This window comes from Rattus rattus, chromosome X (genome assembly GCF_011064425.1).
Source record: "Rattus rattus isolate New Zealand chromosome X, Rrattus_CSIRO_v1, whole genome shotgun sequence".
In the NCBI taxonomy this organism is placed as follows: domain Eukaryota; kingdom Metazoa; phylum Chordata; class Mammalia; order Rodentia; family Muridae; genus Rattus; species Rattus rattus.
In genome coordinates, this window is record NC_046172.1 from 39,207,448 (window position 1) to 39,223,406 (window position 15,959).

Below are 15,959 nucleotides of genomic sequence, written 5' to 3' on the forward strand. Positions count from 1 at the left end.
TGATTGGAGTGTGAGGGGATTTCTCTTCTTGCTGACAGGTGGACAATAAATTCCAACCTATTTGTGCACCTGAAGGTAAGTTGTGCCAATGGGAACTTGGCCCCAGGACTGTAGTTTTGAAAATCCTTTGAAAAGGCACTTTTAAATTACAAACCTTTTGTTTTAAAAGGAAACTTTTAAATTTAAACTGGAAAGTCCTAAAGAGAACTGGTTTATTGACTGAGTATATTTCTCCTATTGTTCTCAGTCTCAGAATAGCACATGAAATTTGGTATTAAAGGCAGTTTTAGAAATGATTTAATGAGAATATATATAAATATATATCCTCTTGTAATACTTTTGCTTTCAAAATATAATAAAATAATCTGAGTTCTTTGCAAATATATTTGATCTGTAACTGTAACTCTTCTAACACCTGAGCTGCAATCCCTGCCCTCCCCCACCCCCAAATTCTCACTGTGTCTTTATTAATACTGCATCTCATCGGAGACAGCCAAAGAGGAAAACAGCAACAAAAAGAAAACAGAGCAGCCTTCTTCTGGGTCTCGGCACTTCTCTAGGAGGGCAGGGATCATCAACTATAGATCAGCTAAATGCAAGTCTGATTAACTTCCCAGTCAGGTACTGGTTCCCGTTTAGGTCTTGAAATGGCAGTATACTTTTTCCTCCTGCTATCAGGACTCCAATAGCCTGTCCTGGGGTTCTTGCTCTTTTACGGGGACTCGTCTTCTTTGATTTCGAGTTCTATGTACTGAAGAAAACAGGCATACCAGTGCCAGTGGGGTGGAGAACTGCCGGTGAGGACTTCAGCCAAGAAGATAATTTAGTTCGCATCTATTCTCAGGTGTACCAGAATAAATTCTTGCTTGTCACATCCCGGGGATGTAAGGAATGAAAGGCACCTCTTCCTGCCATACCATTGTGGAGCCATGTTACATATCCTGTAGTATACACTTTTAAAGGTAAATAAATATTCTATGTTCTACTTCAGAAATTGACCAAACTGTGGGTCATGTATAGAATACTGCATGCATTTTGTTAACACACACGTCACTCACTTTTTACTGACGACACTAGCCACAGACACACACGATCTAATCTCTAGCACCGTATTTCCAACAACACACTTTATATACAGTTAGAGCTTACGTTAGAAGAAATACCACAAGAGAACACAGCACTAACACAAGACGAAAATAGTAAATTGTCAATAAAGTTAGAACAGATGAAGAGGGGAAACTCCGCTCACGTCTGAAGCAGCAAACTAAAGCCAATCTTGGTTTTTGTCTCTTTTAACGCTAAAGAAAGACAGCAATCAATCTTCACACAGCAGACCTTAAGTGTACACATTGCTGTGGTTTCCCCTCAGTGTGTATACTGCTAAGATACGGAGGCTTTGGGAGGCAGCGATGGAAACCTAACTTCTATTGGCAGCCTTCGCGTTCTTTGAGGATTCTTATCCTACTTACCAAAAAACCAATAAACTTGTCAGTGACCTGGCAGTGGCCAAGTTCAGTACATTTGAGTTTTCCTGTACCTTTCTCTAACCTATTTTGTAGCTTATAGCCTAAGTGTGCTAATGTGCACGTTAAACATTTGCCAAAGAGAAAGATCTCACGTATAATTGGAACGGTTTCTGGTCTTCATGGGTTTTAGGCTATAGTTTGCTGTTTCCAGCACATGCTTCTCCCTTCTTAGATGCTTAAATTTGAGAGTGGTATGAGGCCTCTAGAGGCCTAGAGTAATAAGAAGAAATAGAAACACAGTTAAGTCGGGAGAGTGTTAAAGGCCCTGACCAGATTCCTTATGTTAACACTTAGCTTGCACCCAATTGTTCCTTTAATCCCTTTTTTGTTCCCTGGAAGATGTTGTATGTGTTGTCAAATGGACTTACCACACTCATACAGGTTCTGGTTCCATTTGGATTTTGGATTTTGAGAAACAATTTTCTTTGTTACACTTTGCTGGGGCTATTGAGCTTTCAAAATAAAATAAGACGTTCAAGAAAAATGTTGGAAACACATTTGAAGTCTTGTTTTCTATGTAAGGATGTGAGAATTTCTATTGCTATGGCAAGCATTGCCACCTCTGAAGTCCCTTTAACTACTAATTTTTCTATTTAAATTGTAATGGAAAAATGAATGGAAGTGTGAGGGTTAACTTTAGATATGATGCCTTGTCTGAGGTTTTCACAAGTTCCAAATTAGTGAAGTTGAATTCAATAAACTTCTCGTGGACAGACTAATCTGACAGGCCATTTCAACATTATTTGGTTGTATCAACTCTACTGCATTCTGCACATGGTAATCCCACACCCTCACAGTTCACAACCGTTTACCTTTCCTCCCTTGAAGCAGCTCATGCTGGAATCTGTGAGGAGGAAGAGATAAAACGTCATTTCTGACACATATTCTCCTCTGCATTTGTACAGAGAACTTACAAGCTTTAGAGGGAGCCACCGGTTGAAAAGACATATATGCATGTAGGAAGGAACATATCTATCCTCATATGGAGAACCTACTTTATGTTTATTAGGGTACAGAGATAAAAGAGACTTCCTATGGATATAAAATTTATTGGCAGTGTGAGTTTTCTAGAACCTTGGCCGTTCATACTTGAATTTCTTTCTTTTTGTCTTTCTTCTTTCTTCGTTTCTTCTTGAGACCTGAAAATACTGTTTACTCAAAAGATCAGTTTGAAATAAAAGAAAGTAAAACACAGTGGCTGTCAGAGGTCTAGAGAATTCTTATGAGCATCTCAACTCAGTCACAGAAGGGAAAGAGAAAAATAGTGGCCAGATTTCTTTCCTGCTGTTATTCAAAAGGGAGACAGAAAACATTTGTGTCAATCGTCCTTTTGCCACTTGCACAGTGGTTAGTCCCTGCCCCATTTAGTAGGGGAGGGAGGGTGCAGGAGAGGAGAGAGAGAGAGAAAGAAACACACACGTTGTTTAGCTTTGTGAATATGACTTATTTCTCCATTTCTTCCTTTGACCTAGCTCCTCATTTCAGGTTTGCCCTTTTCTGGATCCCCTTTGAAGACCTAGAAGCTTTCTTTATGGTCTAACTGTACAATCCACCTTTGTTGCAGCTTGTATTATAGTCTTTTCACCATACCATGGGACTCTCTGGTACAGAAATCTGCTCCTATGGTGATCCATCCACCTAGCTCTGCTTTTTGGGCTCCATACGTGATTTGCTCAATTTCTTTTCTTTCAGCTGAACACAATATGTAGCCCCGACCCATGAGTTCCTGACCTGAAGGCCAAGCAGTCCTTATGTCCATAAGCATTGCACTTCCTTTTGTCAGAGCTAAAGCAGACATGTGATAGCTCTGGGGAGACAGGCAAAATACCACGAACAGTTCCAAAGCAGATAGCCCTTGCTTTGGGAAATCTAGAGCCTAATATGTGTATATCTGTCTATATATTTGGTGGGGATCCTAAGTCCATGCTTTTCAGGAAAGATCCAAGTCCCTACTTCTTCCTTCTATTTATCTGCCATGTGGTGGGAAAGGATGCGTGTGCAACACCTTTGCCTGAAATGGTAAGCACTGGCACTAATGAGATTGTGGGCGGTGCGCTGAATAGAAAGCTGCTCTTGGTTTCTGTTTTTGTGTACAATTAAAGTTTGCCTTAGTGCTAACTTTAAGGTGAAGTAGCCGAATCATGAGAGGGGATAGCCTTGCCTTCAGTACCTCCCTCTGTGCCAGCTTCAGTTTCGCGAAGCTCAGGGTGGCTATCTTCTACAGAGGCGCTTTTCTTACAGGTTAACTTCTTCAGTACCGCCTTGATTTCCTTCTTGATGCTCTTGTGCATATAGCCATAGACATATGGGTGGACACAGCACTGCAGGAAAAAAAGCCAGATTATTATGGTGATCACCCACTGGGGTACCTGGGAATCGATATCCACCCACACAGCCAGCACTGCCAGGAAGCAGTAGGGCCCCAGAGACAGCACATAGGAGAAAATGATGATGAAGATCACTCTAGCAGCTTTGCACTCATAGCATGGAGGCAAAGGTGGGTTGCTGGTGCTGTTTCGACGACTGGGTGGACGGCTCTCTGGAATACGCATTGCCTCGACATCATCCTCGTTGAAATGGATTTCATCCATGCCGTACTCTATGTCATCTTCGCCCACGTCAATGTTGCACTGATTGACATCTCTGCGGTCGGTGTTTGCCTTTGCGCTGCTAGCCTGGATTTCAGTGCTCAGTTCCAGCCCCTCCATGCTCCCATTACTGACCTCTTCACTGCCCATGGCCGCCAGGATACTTGCACAGAAATCCAGGCTTCCTGCTCCGGTCTTCATGCTGCTGTTCTCGGCTACCATGGCACCGTCATCCAACATGCTGGTGGTTTCCTGACCACCTTCATCTTGGTCCTCAAACTCATTCTCGTCCTGGAATTCATCCCTCTTTGCTCCCTGTTCATTCTCATGCACCACAGAGTCCTTGACTCTGACCTCCAAGCGGTGGCTCTTGGCCTTATACAGGAGAGCTTGCTGCCTCCTGGCTGCACCAAACACCACTGAATAGCAGGCAATCATAACACCCAGTGGAATAACGAGGAAGGATACCACACTGACAACGGTATAGGCAGGACTGGCACCCCAGATCATGGAACAGAAGGCATTACGGTCGTCAAAAGTGGCGTGGCCCCAGCCATAGAGTGGAGGTGTGCTCTGCAGGAAGGCTGCAATCCAGGTGCCATAGAGGAGAATGTAACTACGTCGGTTGGTCATCTTGGATGGGTAGGAAAGAGGGTGGATGATGGACAGGTAACGATCTATCGACACCACCACAATGGTATTGACACTGGCAAAGGCAAATAAGTGGGTGAGGCTAACCAGGGCAGTGCAGAAGTGGATGTTGAGGGGCCAGAAGAAAGGAATGGCAGTGGACACCACCCAGGGGGCCACGAGAGCAACCTGCAGCAGGTCAGTGACAAGCAGGTTAAATATGAACCGGTTGGTCACCTGCAGCAAGTGTGGCTTACGGTGCAATACATAACCCAGCACTACGTTACCCACAAAAGCTACACCAAGGATGACGAGAAAAACTGGGAGCGGATGATGCCGTGGCGATGCTAACAGCATCTTGGAGAGGGCAGGTACATTGGCTGCTGTTGTTTCTTGAGTACTGTTGGTGCAGCTGGATGGCATGGTGATGTCACACAGGCAGGAGAGAAGATCCAGCTCAATGTCTGCCCTAGTGGGCAGCGATGCTGCACACTATCTATATTGAGGATGAGAAAAACATGTAGGCATTCTTAGTGCCTTGCAGAGACAAGCCTCTGAGACCAGCAGCATTTCTGCAGGACCCCTTTCTTCAATCCCTGTGCAGTCCTAACCCCGATCAGAGCAGCTTCTCTGGCTCTTTTCCTAACGCTTGGGGTCTCACTGCTGGGGTCTCTTCTGTGTTAATGCTCTTTGTCTTAATTGTCCTTTCTGTTAGCAGTGAGCACTCCCTTAGCATGTCCCCTTCAATGTCTCTTGGGTTTTCTTCTATCTGGCTGACACATCTGTCTCACTGACACATGCACTCGTACTGTGTATCTGTCTGCCTATGCATCTAGAATTCTCTCTCCAATGTTATACTGGGGCACTTTTCCTCTGTACAGAATATATGCCCCTGTTTCTATGGGCATTGTCTCATCCTTCACACTCTAGTCTGTTTTTCAGTTCCCCACTGGCATGGGCATAGTCAGTCTATGTCTGGTAGTGGCATTGTCTGTCTTATAATTCTCTCTCTCCCTCTTGCCCCCTCCCCCCTGCTCTTCCCCCGTCCATCCTCTCCCTTTCTCAGTTCTCTGTCTCTCACTGTCTCTCAATCTCTGTGTATTTTTTCACTAGTGAACTTACCCTATTGCTGTGTACGCTCTTTTTTTTTCTTGGGTCTCACACCAACACCTGTGTGACTACTCTTTCTCTATGCTTCTCTGTATCCCTTCCTGTCTTCCTGTACTGGTGTTCTCAGTACCTAAATTCTGCTTCTTGCCTCACCTTTTCCTCTCCTGGTCTCTAACCCTCAGGTATTTCTAGGTATAAATTCTAGTTCATCTCTGTCTCTCATTCTCAGCACCCCAGTACCACTGCCAAACTCTTTCTCTACCTCTTTTAAGGGACACACATCACTGTCTCTCAGCAGCCTTCTCTGAGAGCCCACCACCACCTTAGTTTCCCCCCAGCTGGATCTTTATCTCCTTGTACCTTTCTCTGCTGACTTTATCTTGCCATGGAAACCAGTTGCTGTCTTGGCCTCAAGGGCTTTATCAGATAAAAAGCAGTTTTTCAATAGCGCAATGGTGGTTGAAGCATGCAAGGTGGATACCTATTACCCTGCCCCATGTCCAAAATTCACTATATTCTCCAAAATTCACTATATTCTCCAAAATTTACTATATTCTCCAGCGGGCTATCAGTGTCACCCGGAGGACTGGAGGTGAGGGGAGCGAGCTGGGAAGAATGAAAATAGGGAAAGAGCCAGGTGTGAGCAAGGACAGGAGCAGGGGTCTGAGAGGGCGAGAGTGAGATACCCCAAGAGGTAGAGAGAAAAAGAAGAGAAATGGGAGACATAAAGAAAAGTGAGAGATTGGTTTAGAAGGAGAACCAAGAAGGAACAGATAAAATCTTAAGAGTGGGAGGGGGGGAGGGAGAATGGGAGAGAGTAGGGGGACAGTAGGAAACGGGGCATGGAAAGATGGAGAAAGAGCTAAACAGAATAAGAAAAGAGGTTGAGAAGAGAGATTGTAGGAAAGGAAACAAGAAAATTAGGTAGGAAGAGAGGATACATTAGAGAAAGTGCCCAGGATATTCAAGGGCAACCTGAGAGCCCTAGCTGACCGACCGGCGCGTGCCACCTTAGTAACCTCTAGACTTGGCAAAGGGGTGCTCTGGCACTTGGGGTAGGGGACCGTTTGGGATATAGGACTCGCTAAAACCAGAGCGGAAGCCCGCAGCTTACCTGTTGCTGCAGGAGGCTTCGCGCAGCAGGAGCTGGGGACCGATCCCTCGGGGCTCGCCGCGCTGTCTGGCCACCTTTCGGGGCACAGGCGGCTGCGAGCTCGCACCGAGTGGAAGGAGCAGCGGTCGCGGCGGGAGCGGGGCACTGAGCCTATGCCCGCACGTCCAGCCAGCGTACAGCGCACAAGCTCTGAGCTGTGGCGGGGGCGCGCGGCTTCTTAAGGCATCGCGGTGCCCTCACCTTGAGGCGCCCCCCCTCCCCTCTGTCCCCGCCCGCGCTGGTGACGCACGAGGCCCGAACCCAGAGGAGCTAAGCTGGTGGCAGCGGCGGTGGAGCGGGAAGGAGGGAGGGAGGATGACTCGCGATGGACCCACACAGATTCTGTCACCCTGCATCCAACTGCAGGCACTCTGATGCTCACAGACTGGAGTTGTCACCAGGGCGATTTTCATGCAAACCCTAGCTTCTAGCCTTTAGCTCCTAGCCCCTGGATTTTGGGCAGAGTCACTGCCACTGACTTTCAGAGTATTTATAAAGAGAGGTTGAGAGATTCTACTCTTGATCTCTGAAGACCTTCCCCCAAACATGGGCTGTCTTAGATTCTCAGAGAGGAATCACCACGGCTTTGATTTTTCACTAGCTCCTATAAACAACAGTGTCTTACCTGTAGGCTTCAGGACCATACCACATGCCATCTTAGTTAGACAAGCTGGGTAATTTATCCACACTATCTGTTTAAAGCCTGTTTGCCAGTCTCTCTGCGTCTGTTTCTGTCTCTGTCTCTTTCCCTTTCTCCCTCTCCCGTCTTCCCTCGTTGCCTCCCCCCTTCTTTGTCCTTCTTTTTCTGCTTCCCTCTTCCCTTCCTCTTCCCTTTTTCCTCTCTCCTTCACCCAATAACATCTTCCTCTGTTTTCAGATGCAGCAGAACAGAAGGGTACCCCCACCTTGTGAGACAAATACTGCTCTTCTACTTCCTAGAGACAGAAGCAGAAGCCAAGACTATTTTATTTGCCCGAGTTCAAGTAGATATCACAGTTATTTGATGAACTAAAACATTCTGCTCTTTTGAAAACTTGTTGAGCATATATGTAGTAGCAGGCCAGAGGAGGAACCTTCTTAGGATAAGGGAGCATCCGGGAAGGTGTCTTTTTGATGGATCAGGGAGTGTTTTCACTTGGCTGCTTCTAAGAGAGGAGGAAATTTCTTGTAGGCAGCAAAGGAGACAGATGCTCTGTTACATAGAAGTGCATGGTCAGAGATAGGGCTGCATGCCAAGGTTGGGAAATACAGAAGAAAGGCTGTGTGGCATGGCATTTTACAGACAGCCTTGGGAGACTTGGAAGGCAAATCTGAGGACTTTGGGCTTTAACGTGACAGAGAACTGTTGGAGATCTGTTCTATTATGAGCAATTTAAAGTATACACAATTATACTGAAACCAAATAACCCATTATGTTCTTTTCACTCAAGCTGAATACTGACATGTGTTAAGCCATTTGTGTTCATTGATTTCTCTTTTATTCACATGCAAGGCAGTGTGGTGAGGTTTCTGCTTCTTCATGCTCTCCCAGAAGCACTGCTTGGGTCGAGGCAGATGGGACATTGGATGGAGAAATGGTAGAAGAGATGCTGCCATAGGAAACACAAGAAGAGCTTAACAGGGCACACAGAAGAGTCTCCAGGAAAGGAGAAATTAGCACTTGAGAGGAACAAGAGGCAAGAAATATTAGGATGTTACAGGATGACCACAGGATTCTGAGATAGTTGATTTGCAGAACAAAAACATTCTCTCTTCTTCCTACTACTTGCCTCTGGGACACGGAGATGAGGCGGGTGCATCATGTCCCAGGATGCTCTTTGGATTTTAAGTCCTGCTTTTTCTCTTAGATCATTTGTCTTTTTCTGCTAGGCCTGATTTTATCTTCCCAAGGTTGAATGGTAAAAAAGCTGCTCGTTTTTCCTGGAGACAGTTTCTCTAACAATCCCCCACTATTATTAATCGTAGCTTCACACTGACCGGAGTGTAGAGACCTGGGCAGCACACACCGTTAAGCATCATTTGATTCAGACTCGATTATTTTACAATTGCTTAGGAAACAGTCAAGCTGCTTGCTCCAAATGGCCAGAGACAAACACCGTTCTTTCCTGCTCCTTCTTCCTTGTTCCTGGGGATTCTCCTGAGACTGCCAGAAGTCAGCAGAGGACCCTCAGATAACCTGTGCATACATGTCAAAGGTTGGCGTTCCAGGACCAGTTCATGGAGTCCACAGCTATAGTCATGAGGACAGTGAGAGCTGTTTGATTGGGATGGAGTGTGTGTGTGTGTGTGTGTGTGTGTGTGTGTGTGTGTGTGTGTGTGTGGTGTGTGTGTGTGTGTGTGTGTGTGTGTGTGTGTGTGTGTGTGTGTGTGTGTGTGGTGTGTGTGTGTGTGTGTGTGTGTGTGTGTGTGTGTGTGGTAAAGCATTGTAATTCATCATATACTAATAAACCAAGAAAAAGCTGGGGAGAGTAAGCCACTTTTGTGTACAGGGAGATGTGTAGTCCACTGCTTCATTCTCAGATGACTTTCCACTTCATACCTGAACAGACTTGATGCCTTTGAATTTCAAAGACATCTGGATATCAACTCCTCAACATAGGACACTGGAAGAGTGCCTAGGAAGGCAGATGTGACTTTAAGCCCTGGTCGTTCTTATTTTTTAATGACTTAAGAAAACCTTCAACTAGAAAGTCTTTGAAACAACAGAACTACTTCCATAGTAGCAAAGGGGACACTGAGAAGATGGTATTTAGACAGTTAGAGGAGATGGCAAAATTCTACTAATAAGAGAAAGTCCTAGAGCCTAAGTAAAGTAAAAAGCTGTAATATTGGTCAGCAGCATGGTAGCCTCCAACTTGTCAGATTCGGAGTTCCAGTTTATCTACTAACAGTGAAGAAAGAAGTTGGGAGGCCTGTATCCTGGTCAGGTATTGTTTCTTATCATTGCTGCTGCTGCTGCTGCTGCTGCTGCTGTTGTTGTTGCTGCTGCTGATGATGACGACGACTGGATGACATAATTACCAAGAGGTCTTGGAATGTTTATCAGGCCCTATGCTTACTTTACTGTATTTAACCATTGAAGACATTCTGCTTTGGGGGATTAGTACTGTAGTTTTAGGGGGGACAATATCTTGTACACCATTAAGGAAAAAAAGAGGCTGGAGAGATTGAGCAGTGACTAAGACCACTGACAGCTGTTCCAGGGACCCCGAGTTCGATTCCCAATACTCATATCACAACTTATATCCTTCTGTAACTCCAGTTCCAAGGGGGATATGATGCCTTCTTCTGGATTCTGTGGGTGCTGCATGCCCACATGCAGGCAAAACATACACAAAATAAATCTCAAAAGAGAAAAAAAAAGCTGCAAATTGTTCATTGTTTGAAAGGGGCTAAAATATGAGATGACTAATTAATTATAATGCTAATGTGCTATAGAGCCATAACTGCCCTTACAGAGAGTTTAGGTCTATATTATTCAAAATAATCCAGTTAAGTATTGAAGCTAATTGTTAAAACCAATTCTGGTTGAAATCAGCGTTTCCTAGGCTACTTTAAGGAAGGGTAAAGACAGCAGGGTTTATTAAGACTTAGGCAAGACCAAAATATTTGAGTTCAGGTGAAAAGGGACTAGGAGTCATTGGTCTTGTGGGAGTACAAATACCACTACAAAAAAAGTTGACTTTCTTTTAAGGAAAGCAATCTAAATTCTAAATCACATGCCTTCCTACATAGGAAGTTCACAATAAATCAATGGAGGAAATATATAGTTTTGTCCTGGAGTGACTGCCATGCAAATGTTTTAATTTTTCAATGCTTTGAGGTATTCTGGTAGTATTTACTTTCAGACAACCCCTAGGAGTTGTGTCTGCAAAATTCAATCAAAATGAAATAGCATCTAGGTGGGAGTTAATAATTGTCCATTCTGTAGCCCAGGGAAGCATGAAGTTTGGATTTCAAAGCTAAAATCTATCCACATAAACTGGGTTATAAGAGGAACAGAGTAGAAAATCACAATGCGAGTGAAGGCTTGATTTCTGTGGCCAGCTTACAATGTGACTTTGGGAAGGCACCACCTTTCTTGATCTCTGTTCTATAATACATCGAATGAAACCTGAGAGGAGATGGGTAGGGATGGGGATTCTGAGAAGGGAGGGATGAAAGAGGGAAGGATCTACATAAGGGAGTACTGGGGAGAAGGGGGCTGATATCGCCTTGTAAAGTGAATAAATAAACACATATACTAAAAAAATATTCTGACCAGTTTATAACTCAGACTTCTTACTAGTTATCTGGTATTACTATGAGTGTAAAACCTAGTCTAACCCAGATATGTTTCGATGTAGAGATACACTCTGTGTCTAGCCATTGAAGAATAACAGGGGCTGGATTTAGCTCCTTTACCTCATGCAACTTTTAAAAAATGTGCCAAGCACATGAATAATGACCCTTAGACGTTTGGAAAAAATTCCATACAAGACAATAATCCTTAAAGGAGGGGTGAGTTCTCCAGTTGTTCTAGTGTGGGACCTAGAGAGAGTGCCCATGAAGCCCAGACTGAACCTACATATCCCTAAACTGAAGAGACATTTTAAATAGAACTCAGGTGGTATGAGTGGCCCCAAAAGAAAAGCTCTGGAATGTCTGTGGTAAGTTCCTCACATGCCGTTGGCTGCATTTTGATCACATTCACATGAAGAAACTGTACAAGGTCAGAGCAAGAAGCACTCAGAAAGAAGAAAAGGGATTTCTAGAGCTCTCATAAGTCTAGGAGTTGCTTAGTCTTTCAATTGTCAGTCAGAAAATGACCCCACACTATTCAAGGCATCAGGCTGAGTGCTCAGGAAAAAAAAAAAAGATTGCCTCAATGATAGAGCCCAGTGAGCCTTAGTGGAGTTTGTCTGCTCCAACATAAGAAAGCTTAAATAAGCATTGGAAGGCTCCAACTACATCCTTGCCAGCATCCACTGTCACCTGAGTTTTTGATATTAGCCATTCTGATTGGTGTGAGGTGGAATCTCAGGGTTGTTTTGATTTGCATTTCCCTAATAACTAAGGATGGTGAACATTTCTTTAGGTACTTCTCAGCCATTTACTATTCCTCAGCTGAGATTTCTTTGTTTGGCTCTGTACCCCATTTTTAATAGGGTCAAACTATTAAACTATCTGGAGTCTAACTTACAGAGTTATTTGTACATATTGGATATTAGCCCGCTATGGGATGTAGGATTGGTAAAGATCTTTTCCCAATCTGTTGTTTGCCATTTTGTCCTAATGACAGCATCCTTTTCCTTACAGAAGCTTTGCAATTATATGAGGTCCCATTTGTTGATTCTTGATCTTAGAGCATAAGCTATTGGTGTTTTGTTCAGGAAAATTTCTCCAGTGCCCATGTGTTCGAGATGCTTCCCGACTTTTTCTGCTATTAGGTTGAGTATATCTGGTTTGATGTGGAGGTCCTTGATCCATTGGACTTAAGCTTTGTACAGGGTGATAAGCATGGATCAATTTGCTTTGTTCTACATGTAGGCCACCAGATTCCAGCTCATACCAGTTAGAATGGCTAAGATCAAAAACTCAGGTGACAGCAGATGCTGGCAAGGATGTGGAGAAAGAGGAACACTTATTCATTGTTGATGGGATTGCAAGTTTGTACAACCACTCTGGAAAACAGTCTTGAGGCTGCTCAGTAAATTGGACATAATACTGCCTGAGGACCCAGCTATACCACTCCTGGGCATATACCCAAAAGATGCTCCAACATACAGCAATGACACATGCTCCACTATGTTCATAGCAGCCTTATTTATAATAGCCAGAAGCTGGAAAGATCCCAGCAGAAGAATGGATACAGAAAATGTGGTACATTTACACAATGGAGTACTACTCAGCTATTAAAAAACAATGACTTCATTAATTTTTAGGCAAGTGGATGGAATTAGAAAATATCCTGAAACTGTATACGGCCTCTGGGATACGTTAGATAGGGACACTGGAGCTGCAGGTCCCCAGCGCCCAAGACACCACCGGAAACTGAAGGACCAGATTAACAGTTCTCTGCACCCAAATCCCGTGGGAGGGAGAGCTAAACCTTCAGAGAGGCAGACAGGCCTGGGAAGCCAGAAGAGACTACACTCTGCTCACATTTCTGACTCTAGAGGAAAACACCAAATGCCATCTGGGACCCTGGTGCACGGGGGCTCTCAGAAAGGTTGGCGCAGGTCCTCCTGGTTGCTGCCCTCATGGAGAGCTAATAAGCAACACCCCACTAGCAAACTTGAGCCTCAGGACCACAGGTAAGACCAACTTTTCTGCTCCAAGTGACCTACCTGGTGAAACAGAGACAAAGACAGACACTACCTCAGAGTAAAAGGCTGGAAAACAACTTTCCAAGCAAATGGTCTGAAGAAGCAAGCTGGAGTAGCCATTCTAATATCGAATAAAATCGATTTTCAACTAAAAGTCATCAAAAAAAAAATAAGGAAGGACACTTCATATTCACCAAAGTAAAATTTCACCAAGATGAACTCTCAATCCTAAATATCTATGCCCCAAATACAAGGGCACCTACATACGTAAAAGAAATCTTACTAAAGCTCAAAACACACATTGCACCTCACACAATAACAGTAGTAGATTTCAACACCCCACTCTCATCAATGGACAGGTCATGGAAAGAGAAATTAAACAGAGACGTAGACAGACTAAGAGAAGTCATGAGCCAAATGGACTTAACAGATATCCATAGAACATTCTACCCTAAAGCAAAAGGATATACCTTCTTCTCAGCTCCTCATGGTACTTTCTCCAAAATTGACCATATAATTGGTCAAAAAACAGGCCTCAACAGGTACAGAAAGATAGAAATAATCCCGTGCATCCTATCAGACCACCACGGCCTAAAGCTGGTCTTCAATAACAATAAGGAAGAACGCATACATATATCGTGGAAGTTGAACAATGCTCTACTCAACGATAACCTGGTCAAGGAAGAAATAAAGAAAGAAATTAAAAACTTTTTAGAATTTAATGAAAATGAAGGTACAACATACCCAAACTTATGGGACACAATGAAAGCTGTGCTAAGAGGAAAACTCATAGCTCTGAGTGCCTGCAGAAAGAAACAGGAAAGAGCATATGTCAGCAGCTTGACAGCACACCTAAAAGCTCTGGAACAAAAAGAATCAAATACACCCAGGAGGAGTAGAAGGCAGGAAATAATCAAACTCAGAGATGAAATCAACCAAGTAGAAACAAAAAGGAACATAGAAAGAATCAACAGAACCAAAAGTTGGTTCTTTGAGAAAATCAACAAGATAGATAAACCCTTAGCCAGACTAACGAGAGGACACAGAGAGTGTGTCCAAATTAACAAAATCAGAAATGAAAAGGGAGACATAACTACAGATTCAGAGGAAATTCAAAATTCATCAGATCCTACTACAAAAGCCTATATTCAACAAAACTTGAAAATCTGCAGGAAATGGACAATTTCCTACACAGATACCAGGTACCAATGTTAAATCAGGAACAGATAAACCAGTTAAACAACCCCATAACTCCTATCGAAGTAGAAGCAGTCATTAAAGGTCTCCCAACCAAAAAGAGCCCAGGTCCAGACGGGTTTAGTGCAGAATTCTATCAGACCTTCATAGAAGACCTCATACCAATACTATCCAAACTATTTCACAAAATTGAAACAGATGGAGCACTACCGAATTCCTTCTATGAAGCCACAATTACTCTTATACCTAAACCACACAAAGACCCAACAAAGAAAGAGAACTTCAGACTGAATATTGACACAAAAATACTCAATAAAATTCTGGCAAACCGAATCCAAGAGCACATCAAAACAATCATCCACCATGATCAAGTAGGCTTCATCCCAGGCATGCAGGGATGGTTTAATATACGGAAAACCATCAACGTGATCCATTATGTAAACAAACTGAAAGAACAAAACCACATGATCATCTCATTAGATGCTGAGAAAGCATTTGACAAAATTCAACACCCCTTCATGATAAAAGTCCTGGAAAGAATATGAATTCAAGGCCCATACCTAAACATAGTAAAAGCCATATACAGCAAACCAGTTGCTAACATTAAACTAAATGGAGAGAAACTTGAAGCAATCCCACTAAACTCAGGGACTAGACAAGGCTGCCCAATCTCCCTACTTATTCAATATCGTTCTTGAAGTTCTAGCCAGAGCAATCAGACAACGAAAGTAGATCAAGGGGATACAGATTGGAAAAGAAGAAGTCAAAATATCACTATTTGCAGATGATATGATAGTATATTTAAGTGATCCCAAAAGTTCCACCAGAGAACTACTAAAACTGATAAACACCTTCAGCAAAGTGGCTGGATATAAAATTAACTCAAATAAATCAGTAGCCTTCCTCTACACAAAAGAGAAACAAGCCGAGAAAGAAATTAGGGAAACGACACCCTATTATGACTATTATAACGACTATTATGAATAATAGTCCCACATAATATAAAATACCTCGGTGTGACTTTAACCAAGCAAGTAAATGATCTGTACAATAAGAACTTCAAGCCTCTAAAGAAAGAAATTTAAGAAGACCTCAGAAGGTGGAAAGATCTCCCATGCTCATGGATTGGCAGGATTAATATAGTAAAAATGGCCATTTTACCAAAAGCGGTCTACAGATTCAATGCAATCCCCATCAAAATACCAATCCAATTCTTCAAAGAATTAGACAGAACAATTTGCAAATTCATCTGGAATAACAAAAAAACCAGGATAGCTAAAACTATCCTCAACAATAAAAGGACTTCAGGGGGAACCACTATCCCTGAACTCAAGCAGTATTGCAGAGCAATAGTGATAAAAACTGCATGGTATTGGTACAGAGACAGACAGATAGACCAATGGAACAGAATTGAAGACCCAGAAATGAACCCAGACACCTATGGGCA

At 43.3% G+C, this 15,959-nt stretch overlaps 1 protein-coding gene across 1 annotated transcript; it reads right to left on the reverse strand.

Annotated features, from left to right (window-relative positions):
* Positions 1-2,931: 2,931 nt before the first annotated feature.
* Gpr101 (G protein-coupled receptor 101) lies at positions 2,932-7,122 on the reverse strand. The gene is made up of 2 exons (XM_032890040.1): positions 6,969-7,122; positions 2,932-5,240 (listed from the first exon to the last, which is right to left on the reverse strand). The coding sequence occupies exon 2, from the start codon at positions 5,165-5,167 to the stop codon at positions 3,647-3,649; it is 1,521 nt and encodes a 506-aa protein (XP_032745931.1). The 5' UTR covers positions 5,168-5,240; positions 6,969-7,122; the 3' UTR covers positions 2,932-3,646.
* Positions 7,123-15,959: the final 8,837 nt, after the last annotated feature.

Excerpts from the sequence above, each read along its gene's own strand:
- Gpr101 (XM_032890040.1), bottom strand. The coding sequence starts at position 5,167 with ATGCCATCCAGCTGCACCAACAGTACTCAAGAAACAACAGCAGCCAAT.